The sequence below is a fragment of the Epinephelus fuscoguttatus genome, linkage group LG3 (assembly GCF_011397635.1).
Source record: "Epinephelus fuscoguttatus linkage group LG3, E.fuscoguttatus.final_Chr_v1".
Lineage (NCBI taxonomy): Eukaryota > Metazoa > Chordata > Actinopteri > Perciformes > Serranidae > Epinephelus > Epinephelus fuscoguttatus.
Window position 1 is genome coordinate 43,077,308 of NC_064754.1, and position 24,811 is coordinate 43,102,118.

A 24,811-nucleotide genomic window follows, 5' to 3' on the forward strand; every position below is an offset into this window, starting at 1 on the left:
CAGCGTGGTTGCACCCCACACTGACAGGCATGCATCCATTGTCATCGTTACCTTGTATAGCACTGCCCACAGTGAGACTCCAAACTTAAGAGCTGATGGGGCAAAGCCATGAGGCAAAGAAGGTGCAGGTAAAGTCTGGACAATACGAGAGACAGTGTATGTTCTGCACATTGCACGAGTTGTAACTGGCTCTCTGTCCAGATAATTTTGAACCAAAGATTCCTGAGATGATTTTTCACCACCGTGGAATTCCTGACTACCTGCTCACAAATATGAGCATTTGATATCATCTATGTATGAGAATATTCTGATTGTGTTATTTCTCAGTGTGGAAGGGGCTGCGTCCCCACACTCCCTAACTACCCTTGGGGCTAGTAAAAGACCAAATGGAATGGTTTGATATTTGCAGATTATGTCCTGGTATAGGCAAACCTGCAGAATTTCTTGTGTGACTGTGATGTGAAAATATGTGTCAGAGAAAAATTAGCAATTGTAACAACAGAGATTTGTGTTAGCATTCTAAAGGGCCAGTTTTTAGCTGCCACAGCAGCAAAGACGTGTTTACTCAAGGCCATGGGGTCACAATTTTGGGCTGCTGGTCAATCTGTTGTCCAGTTGCCTATCTCTGTGTTCTGGCACCTCTCCGTCTCCCCCATACTGCTGCGGTAAAGCCAGTCTTGGGTACCTAAAAGGCACACAGCATGTGTTTTCAGGGAAAGCAGAGGTCAAAGGCATCTTCCCCCTGCTTTCCAAGTCTGCTGCTCTCCCTCATTTTCTCCAAGGTTAGACTAAAAAAAGACCTTTGGTTGGGTGGTGGGCATTCATATTTTTTGCTTTATTTCAAAAACCTTTTGTTTCAAATCCAAAATGTTGCGATGTTGGTACAGTTTTAGTTTTCTTTGAGACATTGAAATCGACGCTTCAGTTGTGGTCTGGAACTGGTGCAGACAGCTGCATAGATAAAAGGAAAGCGTATCTGGTGCAGGATGTGTGCAAGTGAAAAATACATCTAATACTCTTTGCGGTCTAGACACAGAGTAACTCTGCCATGTCTCATCTTGTCACCTTGAAAAACACATGAACATTCTGGCAAACAAAGAAAGTACGGATCTTCCAATGAAATTTGATCTCCTTCATGTTGCCAGCCTTGGCTGGGCAGTAAATTGCGCACAACCTTGGTGAAAATAGTGGCTCCGTTAGTCCATTTATAAACAAAATATTATGTTTTCAAATTGCTTATTACTAATGCAATACAAGTTGGATTTAGCGCCGGGACGCTGTCGGCACAGGCTGCTGATGTAGGCTACTTTTTAATTTGCCAGAACATGTCATAATGACAAATGCTGGTTCAGCCAGTTTGCATAAAATCAGGGCAGTTTAAGCTTGTACACCAGACTAGACCTGCAAAACCAGCAATCAACCCATTCTTTTCTTTGCATCACCTAGCCCAGGAGGTTCAGCCCTCTCAACTGAGACCACTAAGCCAATCACATGGCAAAAGCCCTGCAATGCACCTCAGGAGTAGCACAAGATGAGGTCATTAACCACAGAGATTCCATACCAGAGCACATGGTTAGATGACCCTGAGTCCACCTGTTGGCTCACGTCTTCTAGGATTCCTGAAAGGACTGGAAAATCATTGGTGTATTTCTTTAACACTTATTTAGCACAATGTGGGAAGTGCACTGGGAGATGTATCCCTCAACAGGTTGTCTGTAACGCAGATATTCAAGATAGCCTTGATGAGCTGAGAGAGCTCGGTGTGGTTTCTCATGGGAAGAGTGCAAGAATGACTTCAGGGGGGAACACCACATCTCTCAGTGACAAATGTGGTGTCAAAGGAGCTTCTGAGGTAATTCCCATTGTGAAAACACAGAACAGAGTTAGAAAAAGAACACTTCATTTTACAAGCTTGTCAACTTCCTACTATTTCCCAGGTATTAAACCTTGAGTGAGACTGTCTACCTTACACAAGCCAGGGTGCTCCAACAAGCAGCCAATAATCAATCGTCACTATCATGATCTGAAAGCAACAGAAAAATATTTACATTGAATGGTTAAACGTGATCACTTCATGGCAATTAAACATGTGATAAATGTTGATTGATACTCATCAATCTTTTAATTAATTAAATTATTTGAATACAATTGGACTGGCAGTAGGATGCCCCACCACCAACTACCAGAGTACTCTGACTCCCTTCAAAACAGATTTCACACTGTTGAATAGCTGGTTGTAATATCAGCGGCTTTACCAACCATTCTAAATACATATGATTGATATGATTCCAAAGTGACCATAATGCATGTAATATAATTCTTATACCAGTATATAAATCAATCCTGATCATGGTGGTAACGGGATGATAAGCAAGAGGACCCATTCCTTAGTTTGACTTTGCATGTAAGGGAAGCGTAGCGCTTATGCTAAAAACAATGATTTGCTCCTACTCCATCTGTCTCACTGAATCTGTCCCTTTGCTCTGCTTAAATGACAGTTCCAGTTCTTGCTGATCTAATCATGCAGTCATTTATCATGATTTTAAGTGATTGTTAGACAGATGTGAAAGTGCCCATTAAAACTAATGGCCTAATTAATGCTCACCAGTAGTCAGAGTCACCCCACAGTGATTGTTACCAGGCTCAAAGTCATGGTGTTGGTGTAGCTGTGGTCCCTGAATAACAGCAAGGAAAGTTGGCTTAGAGGAGGATGATTACTGGTGTCAGCAATGCAGGGAAATAGTTTGGCTGTGATGGGATGGGTGAGTTGTCTTTATGTCTATGTATGGTTGGGCTTTGATGGCATTTTATGGAATCTGAATCCACTATTTAATGAGCTTTGTGAATCTGAATTCCTTCAAATCCCTTATTGAATCTAATTAGGGTCCGTAAATAAATGTAAAGTGTAGAGCTAAATTTATGCACTAGAGAATTACTTGGCAGCCTATTTAGTGCTTACAGCCTGTAGCTACAACTTAGAAATATGTATCGGGGGGCCTTGTGACTTTTGTACACATACGTCTTTGCAAGTTACCTAATCCAAACTCTTGATTCAGAAATAAACTGACTATCTTAAATAGCCAATATGATGTGAATTACAGTCTAATTGAGAGCTCTGACAACTTAAATTGATGAGACACAGCCTCTTGAGAGGTGCTAATCTGTTGACTGATGTTATAGAGTGTGCCTCTTTAAAATTAAAAATTACCTTTGGCCTGTTTGCCCATCAATTCCACTTTACCTAACACAATGTTCTAACCCCAACCTGTTATTTGCTGCAATTTTTGACCTTAGCGCTAACTCTCATCTGTCATCATCTCTGAAAAGCAAAACCAAAACTCAGCTTAAAGAAAAATTATGGTTAGTACAACTTTGGATATATTTTCTTGTTTGGCCATCAGTTCTAAAAGTAATACTCACATTGGAACATGACAACGTCACTAAAAATGGAGTGGTCAGATGATCACACGGGTTGTAAACAAACACCCAGGTTAGTCAAACTTACCTGGAAGAGAAAAAGACAAGTTGTAGAATTATTGCCAATCTTTCTGTTGTGAACATCCATCACAGTGCACAGACACACCTCTGGTTATCTTATTTTACATGCTTGGGCTCAATCCCAATACACCCCTTGCCCCTACCACTTAGCCCTTACCCCTCCGTTTTGCGCATTTACTTTTAGGGGTAGGGTGTCCTGATCCTTGTTAGGATGGAGGAGTAGGGTGTTAGAGCTACATGACCCTTCAAACTGAGTTTTTTAGAGGCACACTCCAAAGTGAGTGTTATAAGATGCTTGCACAAGCAATAAAAGAAACCCGTACTTATGATAACCATCGTCTTATCTTAATTGGGTGTCATTTTAATGTATTATGGTCTTTTTCTTTATAACAAGTATTACCAAAAAAATGCTCATAGTATGTTGACGTCTCAGTGGCTGACTAGCTAACGTTACATTGTGCAGTGAAGTTGCTGCATTTGTTATCGCTTCTCTAATATCAGCACAGACTTACTTGTTTGCTAAGTTAGCCTACAGAGTACTGCTCGTGGCCTGTTAGTGACACAGTATCATTTTTTATATGACAACTTGTTTAATTGATTGATAGTGTGAAACTTGTAATGTAAACAAATCGTGAGCGTCCATGCATCTCTATACACATCAGTTAAATGGCAAATGTCATTATGATGATATCATCAGCGTCTGTTTACATGAACGCCATCGACAACTGCTGATGACGTATCAGGTCTTGAAGGGTTGTCCCATTTCATAGGGCAAGATTTTAACCACTACTCCTCATAACTCTGTTGTAAGGGGTAAAGGGGCACTTGAAAATGAGCGGTAAAGATACTGTAAAAAATAAATCTGATCAGGTCTTGAGGTGTTTCATCTCAGTTTGTTTTTTTACAACCTGTCTGATCACCTGATAACTTGTTTTAATTGCCCTGTTGGACCCATTTTTTCTCTCTTTTTATCTCACTGACTTTGGTGCATACAATTTTATCATAATTGAAACAGCCACCAAAATACACAAAAATGACTTGCAGAAAAAACATTTACCAGAAAACAGCCACGTTTTATTTTTGACCTTTTTGCAAGTAAGTTACTACGTTTATAACATAATAATCTGCAGCTGAAAATGTCTGACATTTAAACTGGTAAAAACAATGGTCAGTGCCAGCTAACAATGGGGAAGCTGATTCGTGGATGTTTTGTGTAGAGTTCTTTGCCAGTAACAAAGAGCAAGGAGAGAGAAATGATTCGATAAAGGATTTGTAATTTATCAGTCACCAACCGGCTATCAGAACCCAACCTTATCTCTATGGTTCTATAAAGACATATCAAGTGATTCTGACTTAGACATATTGTTCAACATTCTTATTTATTCAGCAGGTTGAGCTTAGCTGCTAAGCTATGTTAAAGCTAATCCTATCCAATACTGATTAGTTTGATGCTAAGAAAAGAGAAGCATTCCAGCTGTGTATATTCTGTTTATGCTAAGGATTAACAGTTCATGCTGCCAACATGCATACCAGCAGAAGGACTGACACTGACAACAACTGAACTGCTAACAGCCACTGTGTTCATGTAGAAATGCTGTGAACCTGGCGGTGTTAAAGTTGAACGAGCAGGGGCTGCTGGACAAACTGAAAAACAAGTGGTGGTATGACAAGGGAGAATGCGGCAGCGGAGGAGGGGAGAGCAAGGTTAATACACGCACACACACACACACACACACACACACACACACACACACATGTACACTCTAAAACACACAAACATGAAAGTAGCACTGATTTATTAGGTGAAAAAAATGTAAAGAAGCAGCACAGTTATAACGGCACATGTCATGTGGAGGTAGCAGTGTTCTGTAGCTGTAGCCTTTCACATAAAATAACAGATGGATACTCATGTTACAAATAGATACTAGATCTAGCTGCTGCTGATCAGCTCCACCGATAGGTAGCGTTGTAGTCTGTGCTGCTTCTTCCACCAATGTGTTGCACCCTGTTTGGTTGAGGTCAGGGTTAGGGCAGGCTTCAGGGGCAAGGTCAGGGTCAGGTGACCTCATACCAGATGGCAGCAACAGTGCAGGAGAAGGGCTGTTGATAAAGAGTTTGTGCAACCTGGACAAACTCCGTTTATCTATGGCTCTGGCCTGGAGGAATACTGCTGCTGAAAAAGCAGAAAGGCTTTTCACTGCAGCGCCTCTCATTCTCTGTCTCTGGGGCCGAACAGACGGGCTCTGACAATGCAGGGCTTGATTTTAAACAGCTGTGTCTAATTAATCACAGTGATAACAGACTAAAAGGTCTACACAGTCCTTCTGGGGACTGTAGTAATCTCTGCTATAAAACATGTTAGCATTTAGCATTTGACAAAAGACGGAGAGAGAGCTTAAATTTTTGCTGTAAAAGTCTCTTCTGCACATATTTCGGCTTGCTTTTTAAAGCCAAGGTCTAATGTTATATCCGTAATGACAGATGACTTCCCTGCAAATACCAAGCATTACTGGGCCCTGTCTTGGTCACTAGACCAGAGTGTGAGAATTGCTGCCCCACTAATAACATAAGATAACATTGATAATGATGTTATTTATGTTATTCCCATTAAAGAGTGCCAGTAAACCTTGCCGTATTGAAACTGAATGAGCAAGGGACCCTAGACAAGATGAAAAACAAGTGGTGGTACGATAAAGGAGAGTGTGGCTTCAAGGACTCCACCAATAAGGTTAGTCGTATATGTCTGTGGATCAATCAAACATACTGTCTGTTCACACATTTAACATGCACAGTAAGCTTGGTTCTACATGCACCAGGATACGAAAGCATACTTGCACATTACGATTACAGTAGTCGCATATGTCTATATGTGTAAACCTGAAACAAAAACCTCACACAGTATGGTTAAGTTCAGGTTAGTTTCAGCTGTATGTAATGTGAAGGGCACCCCCAGGTTAAAGCATGGAGGTTCAGCTGCCAAAGTGTGAGTATAATTCTGACAGGAGGAAAAATGAGTGGTGTCCTGTAAACAGTGGAACTTCTTTAGATAAACTCACTGTGCACTAGGCTCACTGTACTGTTTGTTTTGTCTGTTTTAAGTTAACGTCTGTCTGTCTGTCTGTCTGTCTGTCTGAAACACTATTTAGACACATTGAGTTTATAAGGTAATGTCTGCAAAGAAAAGGTAATGTGTTGTTGCGTGGGATAATGACAGGAATGACCATGTCTATAGGTTAAGGACTTTGAAGAGAGTTGGCTTGTTGGGTGAAGGGATTATTTGTTGGGGTTTTTTATTTGTTTCCCCCATTTCCAGGGGTTTAGGCATGGGGTTGCTGCTCTGTTAAAAGTTGTGCCCAGACCCTTCAGACCCACAGCCTGTCCTATAAAGCCAATTTAACTTACCCAGGATATGTTTTCATTATCTTGCTTGACTAACCCTAACATTGGCCTTCTGGATAATGGGTACAAAGCTGGTTATCAACAAGTTAAATCAGCTCTGGGTTTTCCTATCCAGCCATGAGCATGTTCATGTGAAAGAGGTGGGGGTGTTAATTACGAGCGACATCATCAGACATCATTATCAGGCCTCTGGCCTCTTTAAAGGGACATAATGCTCTCATCCTTGAACAGCCCGCAGACCCTCCAGGAAGTGGCAAGTTAGCTATGGGATGAAACACTGTGTATTACATATCTCTGGACTCCTTGGAGCCCAAGCTTGAGACAGTTTTTAAGTGCCCAGTTACATGAGCGACAGGCCCAAATTAAGGTCATTTCATTGAAATCGCCATCGTCAGGGAAATTGTTCCTGATGGCAGAGTAAATCTTTTTGGAGGTTTCAAGTGCAGTTCAACTTTGGTAAAGTCTGCCTTGCCAGGTGACCAGTTATGAAGCGGTTTACAGTTTGGGGAGCTTGCCAGCCACAGCAGCTTAACAACTAGCCCCCAAAGTGGTCATTTTGACACCAAGCTTCCAGCAAGACCTATTTCACAAAGACTTTGACTAGACATTTGAACAGTTTAATTAATCAAGCAGCACTCAATTTAGTGATAACTGGGAGAGGTTTGACAATCCGCCTATGTGAGGAGATGAGAAAGGAATTTATGATAGGGTAGATCCTGGAAACCCCCGTTAGCATAATATGAGGTATAGATAGTATTTGGTAAAGGCTGATGGCAGGAAGGTGATGGGTATGCCATCTGTATGCAGCCTCCCATGGTTCAGGTTTCCATTAGGCAGGTCTGCTGACAGCAAAGAGCTCCTTGTTTACCTTAAAATGGAGATGAAACACTGAACAGTGTGACTATGGCTTGATTAATCCTTTATCTTAGGCAAGATATGACAAGGCAGTCAAACTAAATATTCACCTGGATTTGCTAGAAAACTAGATAGCATTTAACTTTGATTAGGGTGTAGCCTTGCCTGGTAGGACCATCTTGATGACGTGAGCTCAACATTGTGTTCCGTTCTCTGTTTCCATCTGGACTCACTGTTGCCCTAAACACTTTCAGTGGATGGCAGTTCTCGCTTTGGCAGACAAACTCCTTCAGCCAATCAGCGTAACAAAACATCTGAATCCATCACAGTGAAAACGTATTTTCCTCTAACATTCTCTGCAAGTGCATACCCTTGTTAGAATAGAACAGAGCAGAACAGAAAAGAATAGAGTTTATTGTTATTGTGCTGCAGCGCAAAACAACAAGATTAGGAGGTATTCCCTTAGTATGCAGTAAAACACAATAAAAAAATGTAATACAGAACACAAAACACACGGGCATGTAAATTAGATAAAGCAGCACTTAAATAGCATGTTAGATAGTAAAATAGCATGATGTTCTTGTTTAATTGTTGAGAGTTAGTGCTTGTTGCTTACGGAGCTATGATTACTGTTCTGCAAACTGCAACCTGCAATTTACATAATCAACTACAACACGGTCTCTGATTGGATGCTTACATTGTCAACTACAGTGTGAATCCATAATTGGCCCTGAATGGATTTTAATTTCTGGAAAGTGTTTGGCATGGCAGCAGGGCCAGACTGATACAGATAGTGAAACAGAATGTTGAGCTCACCATCAGGATTGTCTTGCCAGGCTGGGTGTAGCCATCTTTCACCAATCTAATTGGTGATGTAAAGAAAATGGTTGTTTACAAGGAGCACAGAGTACAACATTGCACTTAAGGCTAGTTAATTGACACAGTGGGGTTTTCATAGATAAAGTCTAAAAACAATTGCCAATGCTTTTTGAGCCACTAAGACCAAATACAGTGGTAAGACCTGTTCCCATGCTCAATCTGAGTATAAAAAAAACAACAACATGATTATGTGGACCCACCATTCTGTGGGTCCACATAATCAGGCTCTCATTCAGTGTCTACAGAGTAGCTCTAGACTTAATATCCTATGACAACACAAGTTTGAGACTTTATTTTCTGGTTTCTGACTTCGAGAGAGAGTAGCTCTTGTTCACTAATATTGATTTCCTAGGCCATGGAAATACTATATTGGAATGAATGGATGCATTGACAGGAGGTGCAATCCAACAACACTGCTTTAAATGGTCGTTGAAAATTGCCAAACTGACACCAAATCCTCTCGCAATGATAACACATAGGCATACAAAACAACATATGAAGGCAGCCCATGAGCCATGACACACAATAAATGATGCCACATACATTATTTGCAGATGATAAAGCCAGATGCACTGCCTAGGGCTGGGTTGTGCAGGCACATTTAAAATAGATTAAGAACAGGACAATTGATTTGAATTATGTTATATATTTCTTATATCATTCATTGCACCATTAGATATGCAAATGGTTTTTAATCAGTTTTTCAAGACCCATCCAAACTCAAAACATTTTTGCTTGTAGGCGAGCTCAGGCCTCTTCAGGGAGCAATGCCCCCCTGACCTCCTGTAATTCAAACACTGATTCATTTGTATCAGCAGTCATTCAGGTGATCAAGGAAAAGCTACTGATAAGAAAGTAGTGTGACCACAGAAGTGGGAAATCATAGACACCATGGTGATGTGCTGACCGAGCAGCTGCATTGCCTGCCTAAATGTTAAATGCATTCTTTTGTCTCAGTTTGGGCTGGAGGGTGAACCAGCATGACTGATAGTATGGAAGCCCTGGCCATATTCTTATTATTCTTATGGCCATATGTGGATGTCAATGTAGGCTGCAGGCTATGTCGCTGGTTCCAGAGCACAGTGTTGCATAATTAGCCAGCCAAAGACATGGCTGGTGAACCCCCTCAAGAATTAGAGCGCTGATACAGTGTATGTGCTTTTTATGTGCTACAATGTGTATCCTACAGAGACTGTCAGCTAGCACACCTGGATGTAAATAAAGCAGGATTCCACAATATTCAAAGAATCAGCTTTTTGCAGGCATTCTATCAGAAAGGAAGTGCATTAATCCATGATCCACCGTTTTGTTGAGAAACGATGGATGCAAACAGAACTGTATTAGTAGAAGGCCTCAGTATGCTTCAAACAGACTACACTGTACATTATACAGTCTAATCATGTCTACAGGGAAAAGTGTTTATACCTATTCTGAAGGGCCACACTGGAAGACAGCGTGGAAAGCTTCCCATCACACACAGGAAAGAGACGTAATGAATCATACAAATGGGGATAATGAGGCATACTTTCAGTGGGTGCAATGGACGCGTTTTCTGTTTCAAAATATTAAGAACTGTTGGAAGCCAATTTCTTTCAAATGGTCAGCCTTTAATCTCCACAGGGTACCTCTACCAGACTTATGTTGCGCTACAATTAAAAAGAAATGATACTGTTAGCTTTTGGCCAATGGCTCCTAAAAAGAACAGCTGCTGAAATCTAATGTACAGCACAGGTGCTCTCCAGGAGCCTGTGACACTGCTGGGAGTTGTTACAGGTGCAACAGAGCAATGTATCCTCATGTAATACACATCTTACAAAAAAGCACATAAAATGGTTTGTGTGATATCGAAGGAATTAGCATCCAGCAAATTAGTGCCCCATATTGTTTAGGTTAGATTTAGGAAAAGAGTCATGGTTGAGCGTGTCATGTGACATACTGAACGAGAAGTTGCACACTTAACTAATATTACGTAGGTTAGGTTTCGAAAAATGAATCATTGTTGGGTTTCGTTGTGTTACATATTAGACATACAGGCAGTGGGTTAGGTGTAGGAAACTAAAATAACAGGTTAGGTTTTGGAAAAGATACGTGGCTGGGTTTTGTGACGTTGCATACTGAGCGTGGTTACATACTTAATGTAAAGTTACGTTGGTTAGGTCAAGGAAACAAATCTTATGTAGGTTAACTTTAGGAAAAGATACATGGCTGGGCGTTGTCATGTGAGATACTGAACATAGTTATGTACCTTATGTAAAGTTATGTAGGTTACATTTAGGAAAAGAATCATGGTTTTGCATTGTCAAATTACCTACGGAACATAGTTACGTAATGTATTTAATGTAAAGTGATGTAGGTTAGGTTTCAGAAAAGAATCATGGTTGGGCTTTTTCATGTTAGGTACATAGTGTTACGTTATGCACTTAACATAGCATGACAATGTGGCAATGTAACTTAAAATAACTCAAAGTTACTTGGTTTCACATGGGATATGAACACTGGTCTGCTCTGGGAAAGGTGTGTGATGTTGGGCCCACCTCCTTGCTTGGACTTTTGCTCTTTATACCACTTGGTTCTTTACCCCTGCCAGCGCATTCGTCATGTAATTGCAACCCTTACTATTACTTGGGTTGTATACTGTTGCATTACTTTTCCTAGGGATACATACAAACAGTGCACAAGAACAGCCTGAACAGAACTGAAGCTTTCAACCAGCCTGGGCAGTGAAACATTGCTGTTAAGTTAAGGTCCAATGTTAATCTGTTAATTATACAGTATATGTGACATTTGGCTGATCCCACTATGCTATAGAGATTAAAGGCTTACATTGTTTCTATGTTTATAATTTCATTGTATTCACAAAAGTAACTGCTGAGTTGTGTGAACACAGTGACATCACCGAAAAGTAGTCAGACATTCATAAATACAGTACACACAAAGGTACACACTGACTTTCACACAAGCAAACTGATAAGGGAAAGCATGGCTTCAGTGTGTGCAGGTCAGATTTAGTCTAGTTGTCTGTGACTGTGTTCTGTCCTAATCTAGAGCCAATGTTACAACTGTTGCAGATGACAAGTTAGTTTTGTTTCATGCTGCCAAATAAAGAGAAAATGAAATAGTTCAGTGGTAGTGTGTCAGTCATTACAATAAGCGCTGTCAACATAAAAACACCCTTTAACACTCTTCTCTGGGTGGCTGTCCTCTTTTTTCCCTTTGTGTGTGTCTGTACTAGGAAAAGACCAGCGCTCTGTCTCTCAGTAACGTAGCAGGAGTCTTCTACATCCTGGTTGGAGGTCTGGGTCTGGCCATGATGGTAGCGCTGGTAGAGTTCTGCTACAAGAGCCGTGCTGAGGCCAAAAAAATGAAGGTACCTTATCTTTTCATATGCCACTTTCCATTTTAATTCACTTTTTATCTTGAATATAACTTGTATTATAGTCAGATTATTAGTTTTAGTGTTGGTGGACGAGACTACATTACACTCTTAGAAATAAGGGTTTCTAAATGTTTTTTGTATGAAGGGCTGATGTTCAACCCAGAGCCATTTGGTTCTGAAGGACCTTTTTTTTTTTTAAAGAAACTGTCTTCAAGGGTTTTAGTGAGACCAAGTCAGACTCTCAAATTTTGTATGTATACCCATGTTTCAAATGGTGTTTTTAAATGTAGAACCCCCCTCAATCAGTTCAGTTTACTTATACTCTGCCATAGCTGATATTTCTACCATCATTTAATGCCATACAGTACCACATAGTCTGATTTCTTCTTCTGTGGGTACCCACTATTTGGCATTTTGTTTGGTATATATAAACCTGTGTTTCAGTTCCCAACTGTACTGCACAGTTATAATTGTAAATGATGTATTAGTAGTAGAATCTCCACCTCCTGAAAAGGTAGTGAGTTGCACTGGACCACATCAGTCGGTTACCTTGGCTCTAGGCAAATCTGTTAAACTAAAGCTATGTTACTGGGAGAGAGAACTATGGGTAATGTCGTCACTTACTAATTATAATGGCCCCCTAGGTGGGCTCTGGATGACCTCCTTGGAATGTAAAGGGTTCCTGCCAAAATCCCTGGAGTAGTTCTTCTTGAAAACCTTGGAATAAAACAGGGTCTTAGTAAAACCCCTTGTTGGGTTCTAGATGAAACCCTTGCAATATAAAAGGGTACTTGGTAGAACCCCCCCTGGATGGGTTCTAGATGGACCTTTGGACTATAACGGGGATCTAAATTGGGTCCTTGTAAGCATCCATAGCAGGTAAAACCAAAGTTCTGAATAGTATCCCCAGAGAGGGTTCTGGGTGGAACAATTAGTCCTCAGGAAGTTGTCTGTAGAACCTCTTACCAAGGGTTCTGGGTGGAACCTTTCACAGATGGTATAACCCTTTTTGTTGGGTTCTAGGTAGACCCTTTACAAAAGGTTCTACCAGGAACCAAAAAGGGTTCTCCACTAGGAGGCTAAAGAACCATGTATGGCTCTAGTTAGCACCTTTATTTCTTAGAGTGCAGTTGTAATGGCACAAATAAACTAGCCACTGATTATGTTTAGAAAATCTAAAATGCACAACAAGGAGTCTTGACCCAAATTTAAACCAGACACAAGAGGTCAGCAGTGTGTAAGTGTAAGCTCCTTTAAGAAGTCACTGTCAGCACTCCCAGTCTTTTCAGCAGCACAGCTAAAAGACAGTGGCCAGCACCAGCCACAGTGTCTCTACCAAGCTGACTAATGTCACACACACCATCAAGACCACTGATGTGTTTACTTGAAAAAATGTTTTTTAGTAGATTTAACTGAACTGAATTGGTGTTGTTTTTATATTTTGTCTTAATTGTTGATATAGTTGATACGTTTACAATATAGTACAGACAGCAGGAGACTTGTGGGATTTGAACAGCTATCTGTGGAGCTTACTCTTTACCAAATATAAAGCAAAAAAGAAGATGCTTTTCTGCATTTGATACTGACCTTATTTAGGTAGGCTAAAGATGACATCATTAAAGTTACACACTCAAAAATATCTTGGGAATGAGTCCGCCATGATCCTGTTATTACCACACAGTGTGAGGAGAGCTAACCTTTAGGCGTGTTTACCTCTTGTTAGTCAACAGCATGTTGACATAACCAAATAACCTTTCACTTGCATTACTTACTGGGAGATGCTAACCAAGATGTTAACACTGGAAAACACAAGCTCTAAATTCATTTTTCTTTTTGGTTTAAGCAGATGAAGGGAAGATCTATATTTGTCTTATTTTCCTGTTCTACAACAAAGCCTTCCTCCAGTACAGGGAGTAATTTGTGTGCTGATGAGTGGATCTTTTTAGCAGGTGTAGAGGTTAATGTGTTGGGGGGTTTTTCTAACTACTTCTTAATATGAGCGGTGTTGTCTATATCTGTATCAAACACTTGTGCCTGGCCTGGAATTTCAGATTGTGGTTCTCTATCAACCCAAACCCGTGTTTTCATATGGCCAGTATGTTTTTTTTCCCCAACCCAAGAGCAGTGGAAACAAGTTGTGAACACAACATTGACATATTATCAACCTTGACACAAGCTGATAAATTGATATGGCAAATTTGTTAGCAAACAGTTACTTATTTACATATCCAACAGTTAGGCTGAAAACACACTAAGCAGCATTCTTCTGCAGCCGGGAGGCACATTTACGTGTTTCAGGTAGGAAGAAACTCTTTGTAACACAGGTCAACATGTCACAGAAGTCACATGACCCTGTTTACTGACTGGCTGTGGGTATTCTTTGGTTTCAGTTCGCCCCTAAAAGGTACACTCTATCCAACTTTTAGTTTTGACGCACTTTGCTACAGAATCAAACAGCTGCAGCTCAGAGCAGCTGCTGTATGTTTCCATGGACATGGCATGGTAGCTCACTGCAGGCTGCCCTTTGCTGCTGCTTAGTGTGTTCTTGGCTTTTCATTCAGATGGAGAGGTGTTTCTGGCCACCTGATGGATTTAGTCCAGTATTCACTTTTGTTTAACCTCTGTCCACAAATTTGGGAAATATGAAAAAAAAACCTTTTCTTACCAGCTGGTGGTGACTGGACTTATAAAGACAAAAGTGTTTGTGTGTCAAAAGATTCTGTGGAACCTCAGTGTCAAAATTCATCAAGCTAGTTTTTTTATTTTATACTTTGTTAACCAGCCACATGCATATTTGCTACACACATTGACTATTTAGCATATCATTTTGATGCAATCTGGTTGCCATTATATTTGGGATTATCGTACGTATGAATTTAACTCTGTACAGCCACCTCTGCAAATTGAGGCTCTGAACATTGCCCACTGAAATTCCATGTCCCTGTCCTCTCCTGGAAGTAGGTGATAGTTAGGTTTGTTACTAGCGTGTTGAACAGGTTCTTGCAGGTAAACCTGAGGTTGATATTTTTGCACACAGTCTGCAGGAGGAAATCTGCCTTATGATGTATAGAATTCAGAGCAGAGAAACACATTTAAGTCATTGTTTTTCCTTTTTATTTCATTGACTGGAATTTAGGCAAATGAATGAAGTGGTCAGTTATGCGTTTCTATCACGATTCTGTCTTTTTATCCTTCTTATTCACACACACACACACACACACACACACAATGTTATTATTACTGTAAAAAGAAGTTGACTATGTTGTCATGTGTAGACAGGCCATCTCTGCCTCTAACTCTGTCTCTGTCTCTGTCTCTGTCTCTCTCTCTCTCTCTCGCTCTGTTGTAATGAAACCCCATATTGCTTTTGCAGTTATCTACTATTGGTGCTTTGAGTACTCAAACTCAAACTTTTGTTGTCACTTGAATCAGTATTGGCAGTTTCTGGCAACCCGGTTGCCAGAAAAATGTTGGCATGGTACGTTTTTGCAAACCACAGATACACTACATTATTACCGAAACTTAACGTTTAAACAGTGCTGTGGTTAAAGTGTGGTTAGGTTGAGGCAACTTGGTTAGGGTTAGAAAAAGATAAAAGACATATTTTAGGCTTAAAAGAAGTTTTTGGGGGCACAACACCTGCAGGAAAAACAGCAACGGATTTCTACAAAACACCCACGTTTGGTGCCTAAAAAGCAGCTGGAAACACAGTGATTACTATCTAGCTTTGTTGTTTGTTGGTCTTGAACAGTGGTATACAGTACTGTACAGTGGTCTGCAGCTTGGTAGGCATTTTGCCTAGGTAACACACCATCCACCATTCCCTCCACCTCCCAATGGCAAAGTCAACTCAAATACTATGTCACTTTAGAAATGCTGATATCATACTTATGAAACATGTAAAAGTAACGCTATTTGTGGTTTGCAGAAACATACAATACCAACATTTTCTTCTGGCAACTGGGCAGATAATAGTCACATGGCTAAAGAGTCATCATTAGGGTTGGGTGCCATTAACAGTTGAACTGACTCCGCTACCTAACAGTTCCTTTTTTGGTATTTTACTCTCTTACCATAAAAATAAAGGTCTTATTTTGGTTGTAAAAAATGAGACCAAACTTCCAGCTGCTGGGCAAAAAAGAAGGGACAGTCTGTGGGATTACAAACTGGAGCAGAGTGTGCTGTTCTCTGCCTCTGTTCAGAGACAGCTCACCCTGCGCCGCCTGGACTGCAAAATGTAGATACTCATTACTGTCAGAAAAAAAGACTCGGATGTGTAAGTAAATGCTTTGGGTCATGGTTACATGAGACATAACTGAGCCTGCACAGAGCTGGTGCACACAGGGAATGTTTCCACCTGACTCCACTGTGCCGCGTTCTGACTGCAATCTGGTTTTCTGCTGTTCACTTTTAAGAGCGGCCACCATCGGCTCCAGCAGCTGCATCCCAGCTGGAATGCAGCACACTCTCTCACTCAGATGCGCTCTTAGCAGGGACTGAAATTTGGCGCTGACTGATTTGATGTGAATCAACACTTAGCAGTACTGACATAATTTGGTGCTCTTAAAAGTACTGAGTTTGGTACCCAACCCTAGTCATCATTCCTCCAAAAGTACAATCAGTATAGTAATAACAATGACTTTATTTTTGTTATGAAGGTGGCAGCCAACACCTTGTCGTCCCCCCAGCACACAGGAAACTACACACACACTCTGTCTTCTCCTCAACATGCCCCCAACTTCAACCTGCTGTCCCCCAGCCACCAGCCAAACTACGCCACCTATAAAGAGGGCTACAACGTTTACGGCATTGAGAGTGTCAAGATCTAAGACGGGTAGGAGAGTGATGATTGATGGCTAAAACTTTCCTCACCTCACAGTCATAGACAGTGTTTAGACAATTAACTTTTAACAGGTATTCATTCATACCATCGAACAACAGCTGCATTCGCATAACGAATAGCAACTTCAGTGGCAAACCGCATTCTCACTGGGCCTCAAAAATCAAAAATGAACCCATGCTTTCTCTTTACTTGTGTGTTTTTTTAAGTTGCTATCAGTGAAACTCAATATGTCCTGTGTCATCCAGTAGCTTTACTGCCTCTCTTTTCTATCAAAGCTATCAAAATCACAGCTTAATCACAGCCATAAAAAAAGGCAAAGTCAAAGAGGAGATATTAGTAAATGAAATCAATATTTCTATTAAAAAGAGATACTGAAGCCGTAGCTTTAAGCTACTTTTGAGACCCCACCACTATTTGAAATACCTGCTATTCTTTGAGATGATCAAAAAACAGGATAGGAACATCTTAAAAGATTAGACTCCACTTAGATACCACTATGAAGCTTCCTCAGTTGATTTATTATTGTTTTAATATTATAAGTTTTCTGAAATCTTATGTTTAAATGTGCAAATTAGGCATTAGCGAGTAAATATGTGCTTATTGGAAAAGATTTCCAGAACAGAAATCTAAGCAAAATTCTCGTTTCACGTTGATGTCATACCAGAGCCAAAGGTTTCTATAGAGGGGATTTTGAATATCTCTTTTTATCACTCCATAAATCAGAAAGTACTGTCAACAACTACTGACAATAAAATGTCGCATAAATCAGGCTATGAATAATACTGTATATGAACAAGCTCCTCTGAAAAAAAAAACCTTCAGAACAGAGATAGGAGTAAAACTGAAAAGTTTGGCGTGTAAGTACTACCAAAGTGGATATTTTTGGCTCAAAGTATAAGGAAAAACTTCCCCAGGTGTTTACCTACATTAAGACTAGTGGTTTTTTGTATTACAGGTTTTCTTAAATGTTATGTTCATATATGCAAAAAAGGCATTATTATGTAAATATGCACTTTTTGCGTACATTTCCAGAACAGAATTTGAACTAAAATAAGTCCTAAATGTGTATTTTGGATGTTTTCTTCCCACTAGTCTAAAAGACATAGAAGCAAAATCTCAAAATTGACCAGTGCATGAAAAAACTCTGTTTCACTAGGGATGTCTCGCCTTCAGGCAAACACTTTATGTTCACCTTCAAAATTAATAAAATGACATATGTCATATATCAGCCCAGTCCATATGTTTTCCTTTTCCCCCAAGGATCAAACAGTGATAGCCTTGTCCTGTCCAAAGAAAAAAAAATGGGACTCCAAATTATAGCCCAGCTGTGCTCTGAACAGCTGCTTTGTGTCCAGTTTATTAATAAATGTATCAAATGTAATACTCAGTCAATAGTATAACCTGTCCTGAAATTAAAAACCACAAATAGGCGTGCCATGTCATGCTTTTCAATAGTACGTTTTCATTAATATCCCTGAACATTTTTTTTTCCTTATTAAAAAAAATCAATAAGACAAAAGTTGCCACTGAGGCTGGCTGGCATTGCTGAGTGGTATGATTTTCTGTACTTTCAGGGCAGGATGTGAATGCAGCAGTTGGTCTTGATAAACAAAAGTAACATTGGGACCATAATAGAGCTTTGGTTAATACTGCATATATGGTCAAATTGTATATGGCTGTGATACTCCTTTCCTTTGTTCACTCAATACCCAACAGCTTGCTCACCTCCTTTATCCCTTCTTTGTCACCTCTCCTCTTAACCACACCTTCTATCCTCTCTGCACTCCTCTGACCTCCTCTCCTTCCTTCCTTCTTTCCTGTCCTCTCTTTTACTGTCCCTTTTATCCACTTATCCACCTCCACTTTTTGTTGCTTACTTTTTTCCTTCCCTGATCCTCCTTTCTTAATTTCTCCTTTCTCCTTAGCCAATCATCCTCTTTATTGGACTGACTCATTGGCCAATCACTTCCATCTGTCTTAATGTCAGCTTTTCATTTGGCAACCCCATGATTTCATTTAAAGATGGGATGGTTTTGACTGGTAGCGTCATCAAACACTGGACATTTTAATGGAACAAATGAAAGTGTAATACCACTGTTCCCTTTGAGTCAATTTACTCGTTACAACACTTAAAATATGGGACATTACACCACTGCATGGGCTGATTGAAGACACTATTCATGTCTATGAGGCAGATGACCTTGGTTAACATATGTGAGGCCCAAGCTGCATAATTACACTGTAGTCACCACAGTCATTGCTCACTTCTTATGCTAAGCTAAAAACATCTGACTCTACAGGATTTGAGAGCCGCAGCTTGTTAGCTCAGTGGCTAGAAACAGCTTTAATGTTTCAGTTGGTGGCAGCAACAGTGGTCTCTTTTGATAAGGTGGCTACTTGCAGAGCGCTAGGTTGTGGGCACCGTTGTACCAAATGTTAGATTAATTGGTTAATCTTTGATTGACTTGTTCACTGTTACTCTTTAGGGATTAACCAAATTGGAGTTAGAGCACCAGGAGCACCTTCACTTGTGGACATGCATGGTCTGTTGGAAGATGAACAGGCACTCATCCTGCATTGTTAAGTCAGGATGAGGACTCCTCTTTCTCCCTGTATTGTCAGGTAGCTGAGAGACTAGCGTTGGAATGGATGTGTCCTTTGCTGGCTCAGAAGCTGTCAAAGTTCACAGGTTTCCCTCTTTATTTCCCATACACGGAGTGTCGGAGTTGACTTTATGATGGAATAAACAACTATGAACTCATGTCATGGTTGCTACTTGTGGCCAGTGTCTTTGCACCGATCAGTCAAAACATTAATACTACTGACTGGTGAAGTGAGTAACATTTATCGTCTTATCGTCATTGATCTCAGTCTGATCAGGCATTTGTGGGACGTGCCACAGCCCCAGAGGTACCCCTAGTCTATGGTGGGGCATCCTTGGCTCTGACCTGTCAAGGCATGGACACAAAACCTCTGGGGGGTGTCCTGTGGTGTCTGGCACCAGGGCGTTGGCGGTGGATCCTTGGAGTCCTGTGGATTGTGAGGTGAGGGCACTGGCCCACGGATGCTCATTCAGATTGGGATCTGGCGAGGTTGGAGGCCAGGTCGAGGTCTTTGTCAGGCTACTTGGGCCATTCCTGAGCAGTTTTTGTTGTTTGGCATGGCGTGTTGTACTGCTGGGGGGGCCACTGCCATCAGGGAGTGCCATTGCCATGAGGGGTTTGCTTGGTCTGCAACTGAATTTGAAGGGGTGGCACATGTTATATGGCATCTACATGAACGCCAGGTACCAAGGTTTCCCAGCAGAACATTGCATTGTAGTGACATGATACATGTTATTCACTTTACATGTCAGTGGTTTTAATGTTCTGGCTGATTGGTGTTTATGTAGCTTAGTGGGTTTGGTCAGTCAGCCAGGCTATGCTTCCCATAACCAGGGGCTGACTGGTTTTTGACAATACAGCTGGAGAAAATTTACCAGGAGTAGACAGACTCTGTTTGGGCCCTGTACCCTGTCATGCTACACACTGATCAGACTGATACATCTGGTGAAACCGCTCCTAGAAAGTCTATTGACAGCCCTGCTCAGCAAGATCAGGATAAACATGGACAGCATCCCCTAACACAAACTCACAATTCCCTCTTTTGCACATAAATGCACTTTTTTACTTGCGCAAAATGGACTTTAAGTTAGTAAACACTGCTTTTTGTGCTCAGCACAAAGCAGGTCAATTGCAGTAATGCCTTCCTCAGTTTGCTCACCAGAGGGCAGCAGCTTCTCTCCTTGTGTTGCTGCAGGTCAGTTGGCTTGAAGTGGTTTCCACGAGTGATGTACAAGCACAGACTCAGCATGCAAAGACAGAACAGATGCAATGCGTTATTTGTTACAGTTTCAGTTATGACAACCATCACTGTGTCAACTGTGTCAACAACACAGTTGTGTGGGACAAACAACAGAAGTTGTTACAGCAGACATTTTGTGGTTTTGAAGACAAGTGGGGACTTTCCACTTACACTATCTGGAGCAGGGTGCACCTGCACCTAGACTTAACACCTAAGGTCTAATGTTCCATCATTGCACTTGACATTAGTGTTTGAGGCTCTTTGTGGTTTCTTTTAAATGATACTTCACAGCGGGGCGGCACGGTGATGTGGTGGTTAGCACTCTCGCCTCACAGCAAGAGGGTTGCCGGTTCGATCCCGGGCGTGGGAGCCCTTCTGTGCGGAGTTTGCATGTTCTCCCCGTGTCAGCGTGGGTTCTCTCCAGGCACTCCGGCTTCCTCCCACAGTCCAAAGACATGCAGATTGGGGACTAGGTTAATTGGACTAGGTTAATTGTCCATAGGTGTGAATGTGAGTGTGAATGGTTGTCTGTCTCTATGTGTCAGCCCTGCGATAGTCTGGCGACCTGTCCAGGGTGTACCCTGCCTCTCGCCCGATGTAGCTGGGATAGGCTCCAGCCCCCCCGCGACCCTCATGAGGATGAAGCGGTTAGAAGATGAAGGAATGAATGAATGATACTTCACAGCTCCTTGTTTCCAAATAGAGGGTCTGTGCATCCCTCTTGCATTCAGTTAGCTTCAAATAATTTCAGTGTAACGGTACATCAAAATGCATCATAAGTACCTGAGGTTACTGAATAGGTGCATTGTATTTAAGGTCTTGAGCTTTTGCCCAACAACTTTTGCATCCGTGGAGCAGGGGAGTTGCATACCTTGTTTGTTGTGCCAGTGTTATAGAGATTGTTCATGTGACCATTTATTTGTCAGTTTTGACAGTTTGGGGAAAAACCCTTCCAAGCAGGGGCTTTTTCTGGCTTCTATCATCAAAGACCTTTCATTGCGTTGTGGTGTGAGGGCCTTCTCACCCAGAAGCAAAGGCAACATCATAAAAAGTTGCTAAAAGGCAAATCAGTGGGCAATAACTGTGCAGCGGCTACAGTAGATGTTGTCAGTTGGGTTGGTTGTGTTTGCCTTTTAGATGAAACGATTATTACTTGGTCTACAATGCACTTGTGTTGGAGATTTGCCTTCTCCATGGCTGTTCTGCAGGGTGACTGTATGTCCCATACTATGTGTTGTACCAAGTGAATCAACTGAAAGGGAGTGAAATGATAAATATAATTTGTTTCCTGAAGATGACTGAGGTGCGACATATTATTACTCAGGCCATGAAGACATGATATACTGTAGCGTATGTACTGATGTACTGTACTACATTTCTCTCCTTCAGGGAACAATGGCTATAGTTGTAACCAATTATTTCTAAAAACAAAAAAAATCTCATTCAGTGCAACAAAAGCTCATTCAAACAAAGATGTTGTGGCAGCATCAGTCGCCATAGCAATATATTCTTAACAAGGGGCTAATGTTTCTTAGTTTCTTTCCTCCAAACCAGAATTCATGCTCACATAATGTCAATGTTCCTTCTTCAATGATTTGATTTGCCTCAAAGGTCTCTCTACACTTTAAGCCATACTGCAACATACAAACATAACCCGATACATTGCTTTCACACACGCTCTCCATTCATCTATTTCATAATGCTTCAGTTTGTCTTGCTGCATTTAGTGGCTTCAGGAAATGTTATAGATTTAAATTAATTTCATTTGTATGTCTTTGTCTCTCTTTCTTTCTCTCTCTCTCTATCTCTCACTGTGTGTGTGTGTGTGTGTGTGTGTGTGTGTGTGTGTGTGTGTGTGTGTGTGTGTGTGTGGGTGTGTGTGTGTGTGTGTGGGTGGGCGAGTGCTTGCGTGCGTGCGTGTGTGGAAGATAAAAATATTCTCTGCAATGACAACCACATTGCAAAGAGCTGTAGAATGAGTGGGTGATGTGGAAAGATATATTATGATATATTTAATTTTATATTACAAAAACAATATATATTGTTCCAGTGTACATTTTCTTGGAAATCAATGTTTGAGTGTTTCTGGATAAAATAACCAAACAGGAATGTTTTATTTGTCTAAAAACTGACTTGATTACATTGGTGTGAAATTCTTTCAAAATGCAGTGTTTCTATTAAGCAATTCTGCTCGTTGATTTGCAGCATCCCCAACAACTGACCCTTGACCTATGACTAATACCCCTTTTAGACAGCAGAGGTGGGTCTACTAAATCAGCACTGGACTTATATTGGACCCAATAGTATGAGATAGCTGTCACCGTGTGTCTACCTTTTTGCAGAGACTACAGTCTGCAGTGTATTTCCATACACTTCACTGATTAGCCACATATTTCCATTGAATAATCACCAGATTACCTCTGTCTTAACTGCCCACTCTCGTGTGCTTCCCATTTCTTTCAACTATCTTTCTTTTTTCCATCTCTCTCCCCTCTCTCTCACATTCTTTTGTTGATTAAATGACGTTTGAACGTCCATATCATTGAATCATTTTCGGGTCTTGGTAGCAACAGCACCTAAACAAAGCTGGCAGCCTCCTGCCCGTGTTGAAGTGTCGGCTGACGTTTGTTTACCCGTTCAACAGGTCAATGTGTCAGTATCAATGGTGTATAAGTGTCAAAGGAAAGGATCTCAATGTTTGTTATGTCTAAGACTGTGTTTTCACACACTGAGAACTATAAAAGAATATGGAATTAAACATCTATTCACTAAAACCTGATGACACCACACTGTTGTTCATGTAGTGTAAGTCTGAGTCACACAGGCCATAGCAACACTGTATAAGAATAAATTAGTCAGTTGGACATCTGGTGGCAACGATTCAGTAAGTGATTAATTAACAACTTAGCCAGTGCATGTATGGTCTGACCAGTAATACCCAATTCCCAGAAAAATGTTGGCATTGTATGTTTCTTCAAACCACAAATATGTTACCTTTGTATGTTATTATGTAGTGGGTACGTTGGTTAAGTCTTGTTAATGTGTGGTTAGGTCTAGGCACAAAAACCATTTGTTATAGTTAGGAAAAGATCATGTTTTGGCTATAAATTTTCTAGCAGGTAATGTGCACCTTGGTTTGGGGTGCACATTACCTGCTAGAAAAGCAGTGATGTCTCTGTAAAAAAAACAACAACCGCTTTTCATGGCACTGTCTCTGCTGGAAAACAGTGACAAGTTGCTACAAAACACCCATGTTTGATGTTTTTTGATGTATTATTATAATTTATTGTTTAATGATCACAGAGACCTGAGTTCTACATTTTGTTCTCTTCATGTATTTGCATGGCTGGAATGACAAATGACAACAAAGAGTCCTTGATCCTAAAAGGCAGCTGGACCAGGGGCAGTATTCACAAACCTTCCCAGTACAAAGAGTTGCTGCTGGTGACGAAATTCTAAGAAAATTCTTAAAAGAGCTCCGAAGGTGAAAAACTGTTTTAAGAAGAATAAGAGTTTCTTAATCAGAGGAGAAAATGGTGGAAACAGAAAGAGGTTGGAGAAATATTCTCCAGATGCTGGATGGCAGTGAGTAAATGAAATGCTACAGATTAGATGGTGCAGGGATAATATGTGGTTGATGTCATTAGGGATAAACACACATTTCCCACCTCACGCTATAATGCCAGAAATAAAATGATCACAATACTAATATTCTTGGAAAACTGGAAAAATGCAACAGTGCAGCAGTGATGACTGGTCTGTGTCAACCTTCCATCAGCAGAGTGATCACACTGACAATGACATCACTTTTACATTTAGCAGTTCCTTTCATTTCCAATAGGTGTCCACACTTTGCAGGCTCACAAAAGGGTGTGTCTGTGACAGCCAGTCACATCTGTTAAAGGAATGCATCACACCTAGCAATGGGGTCAACCACACATCATCACTAAGGTAAAAGTTTCTGTCCTTTCCTTGCTCAGAGTTGCTCTGAAAATTTTCCTAATCGCTCCTAAGCGAGGACTCCTTACTAAAAATGTAATAGGCTAAGTTAGGAGCCTTCTGAGAGTATTCTCAGAATGTTTGTGATCATTCTGAGAATACTCAGAATGTTTGTGAGC

At 40.8% G+C, this 24,811-nt stretch overlaps 1 protein-coding gene across 2 annotated transcripts in view; it reads left to right on the forward strand.

Moving 5' to 3' along the window:
- Nucleotides 1–24,811, forward strand: part of LOC125885624 (glutamate receptor 2-like) — a 92,941-nt gene that overhangs the window by 60,176 nt on the left and 7,954 nt on the right. Inside the window, exons 17-19 of one of the 2 annotated variants that reach the window (XM_049571299.1) lie at nucleotides 5,088–5,202; nucleotides 11,864–11,998; nucleotides 16,666–16,841. In XM_049571299.1, the coding sequence (XP_049427256.1) occupies nucleotides 5,088–5,202; nucleotides 11,864–11,998; nucleotides 16,666–16,836 (421 nt within the window). In that variant the 3' untranslated portion in view covers nucleotides 16,837–16,841. The remainder of the gene's footprint in view (nucleotides 1–5,087; nucleotides 5,203–11,863; nucleotides 11,999–16,665; nucleotides 16,842–24,811) is intronic. The other variant, XM_049571300.1, reaches the window with a different exon arrangement.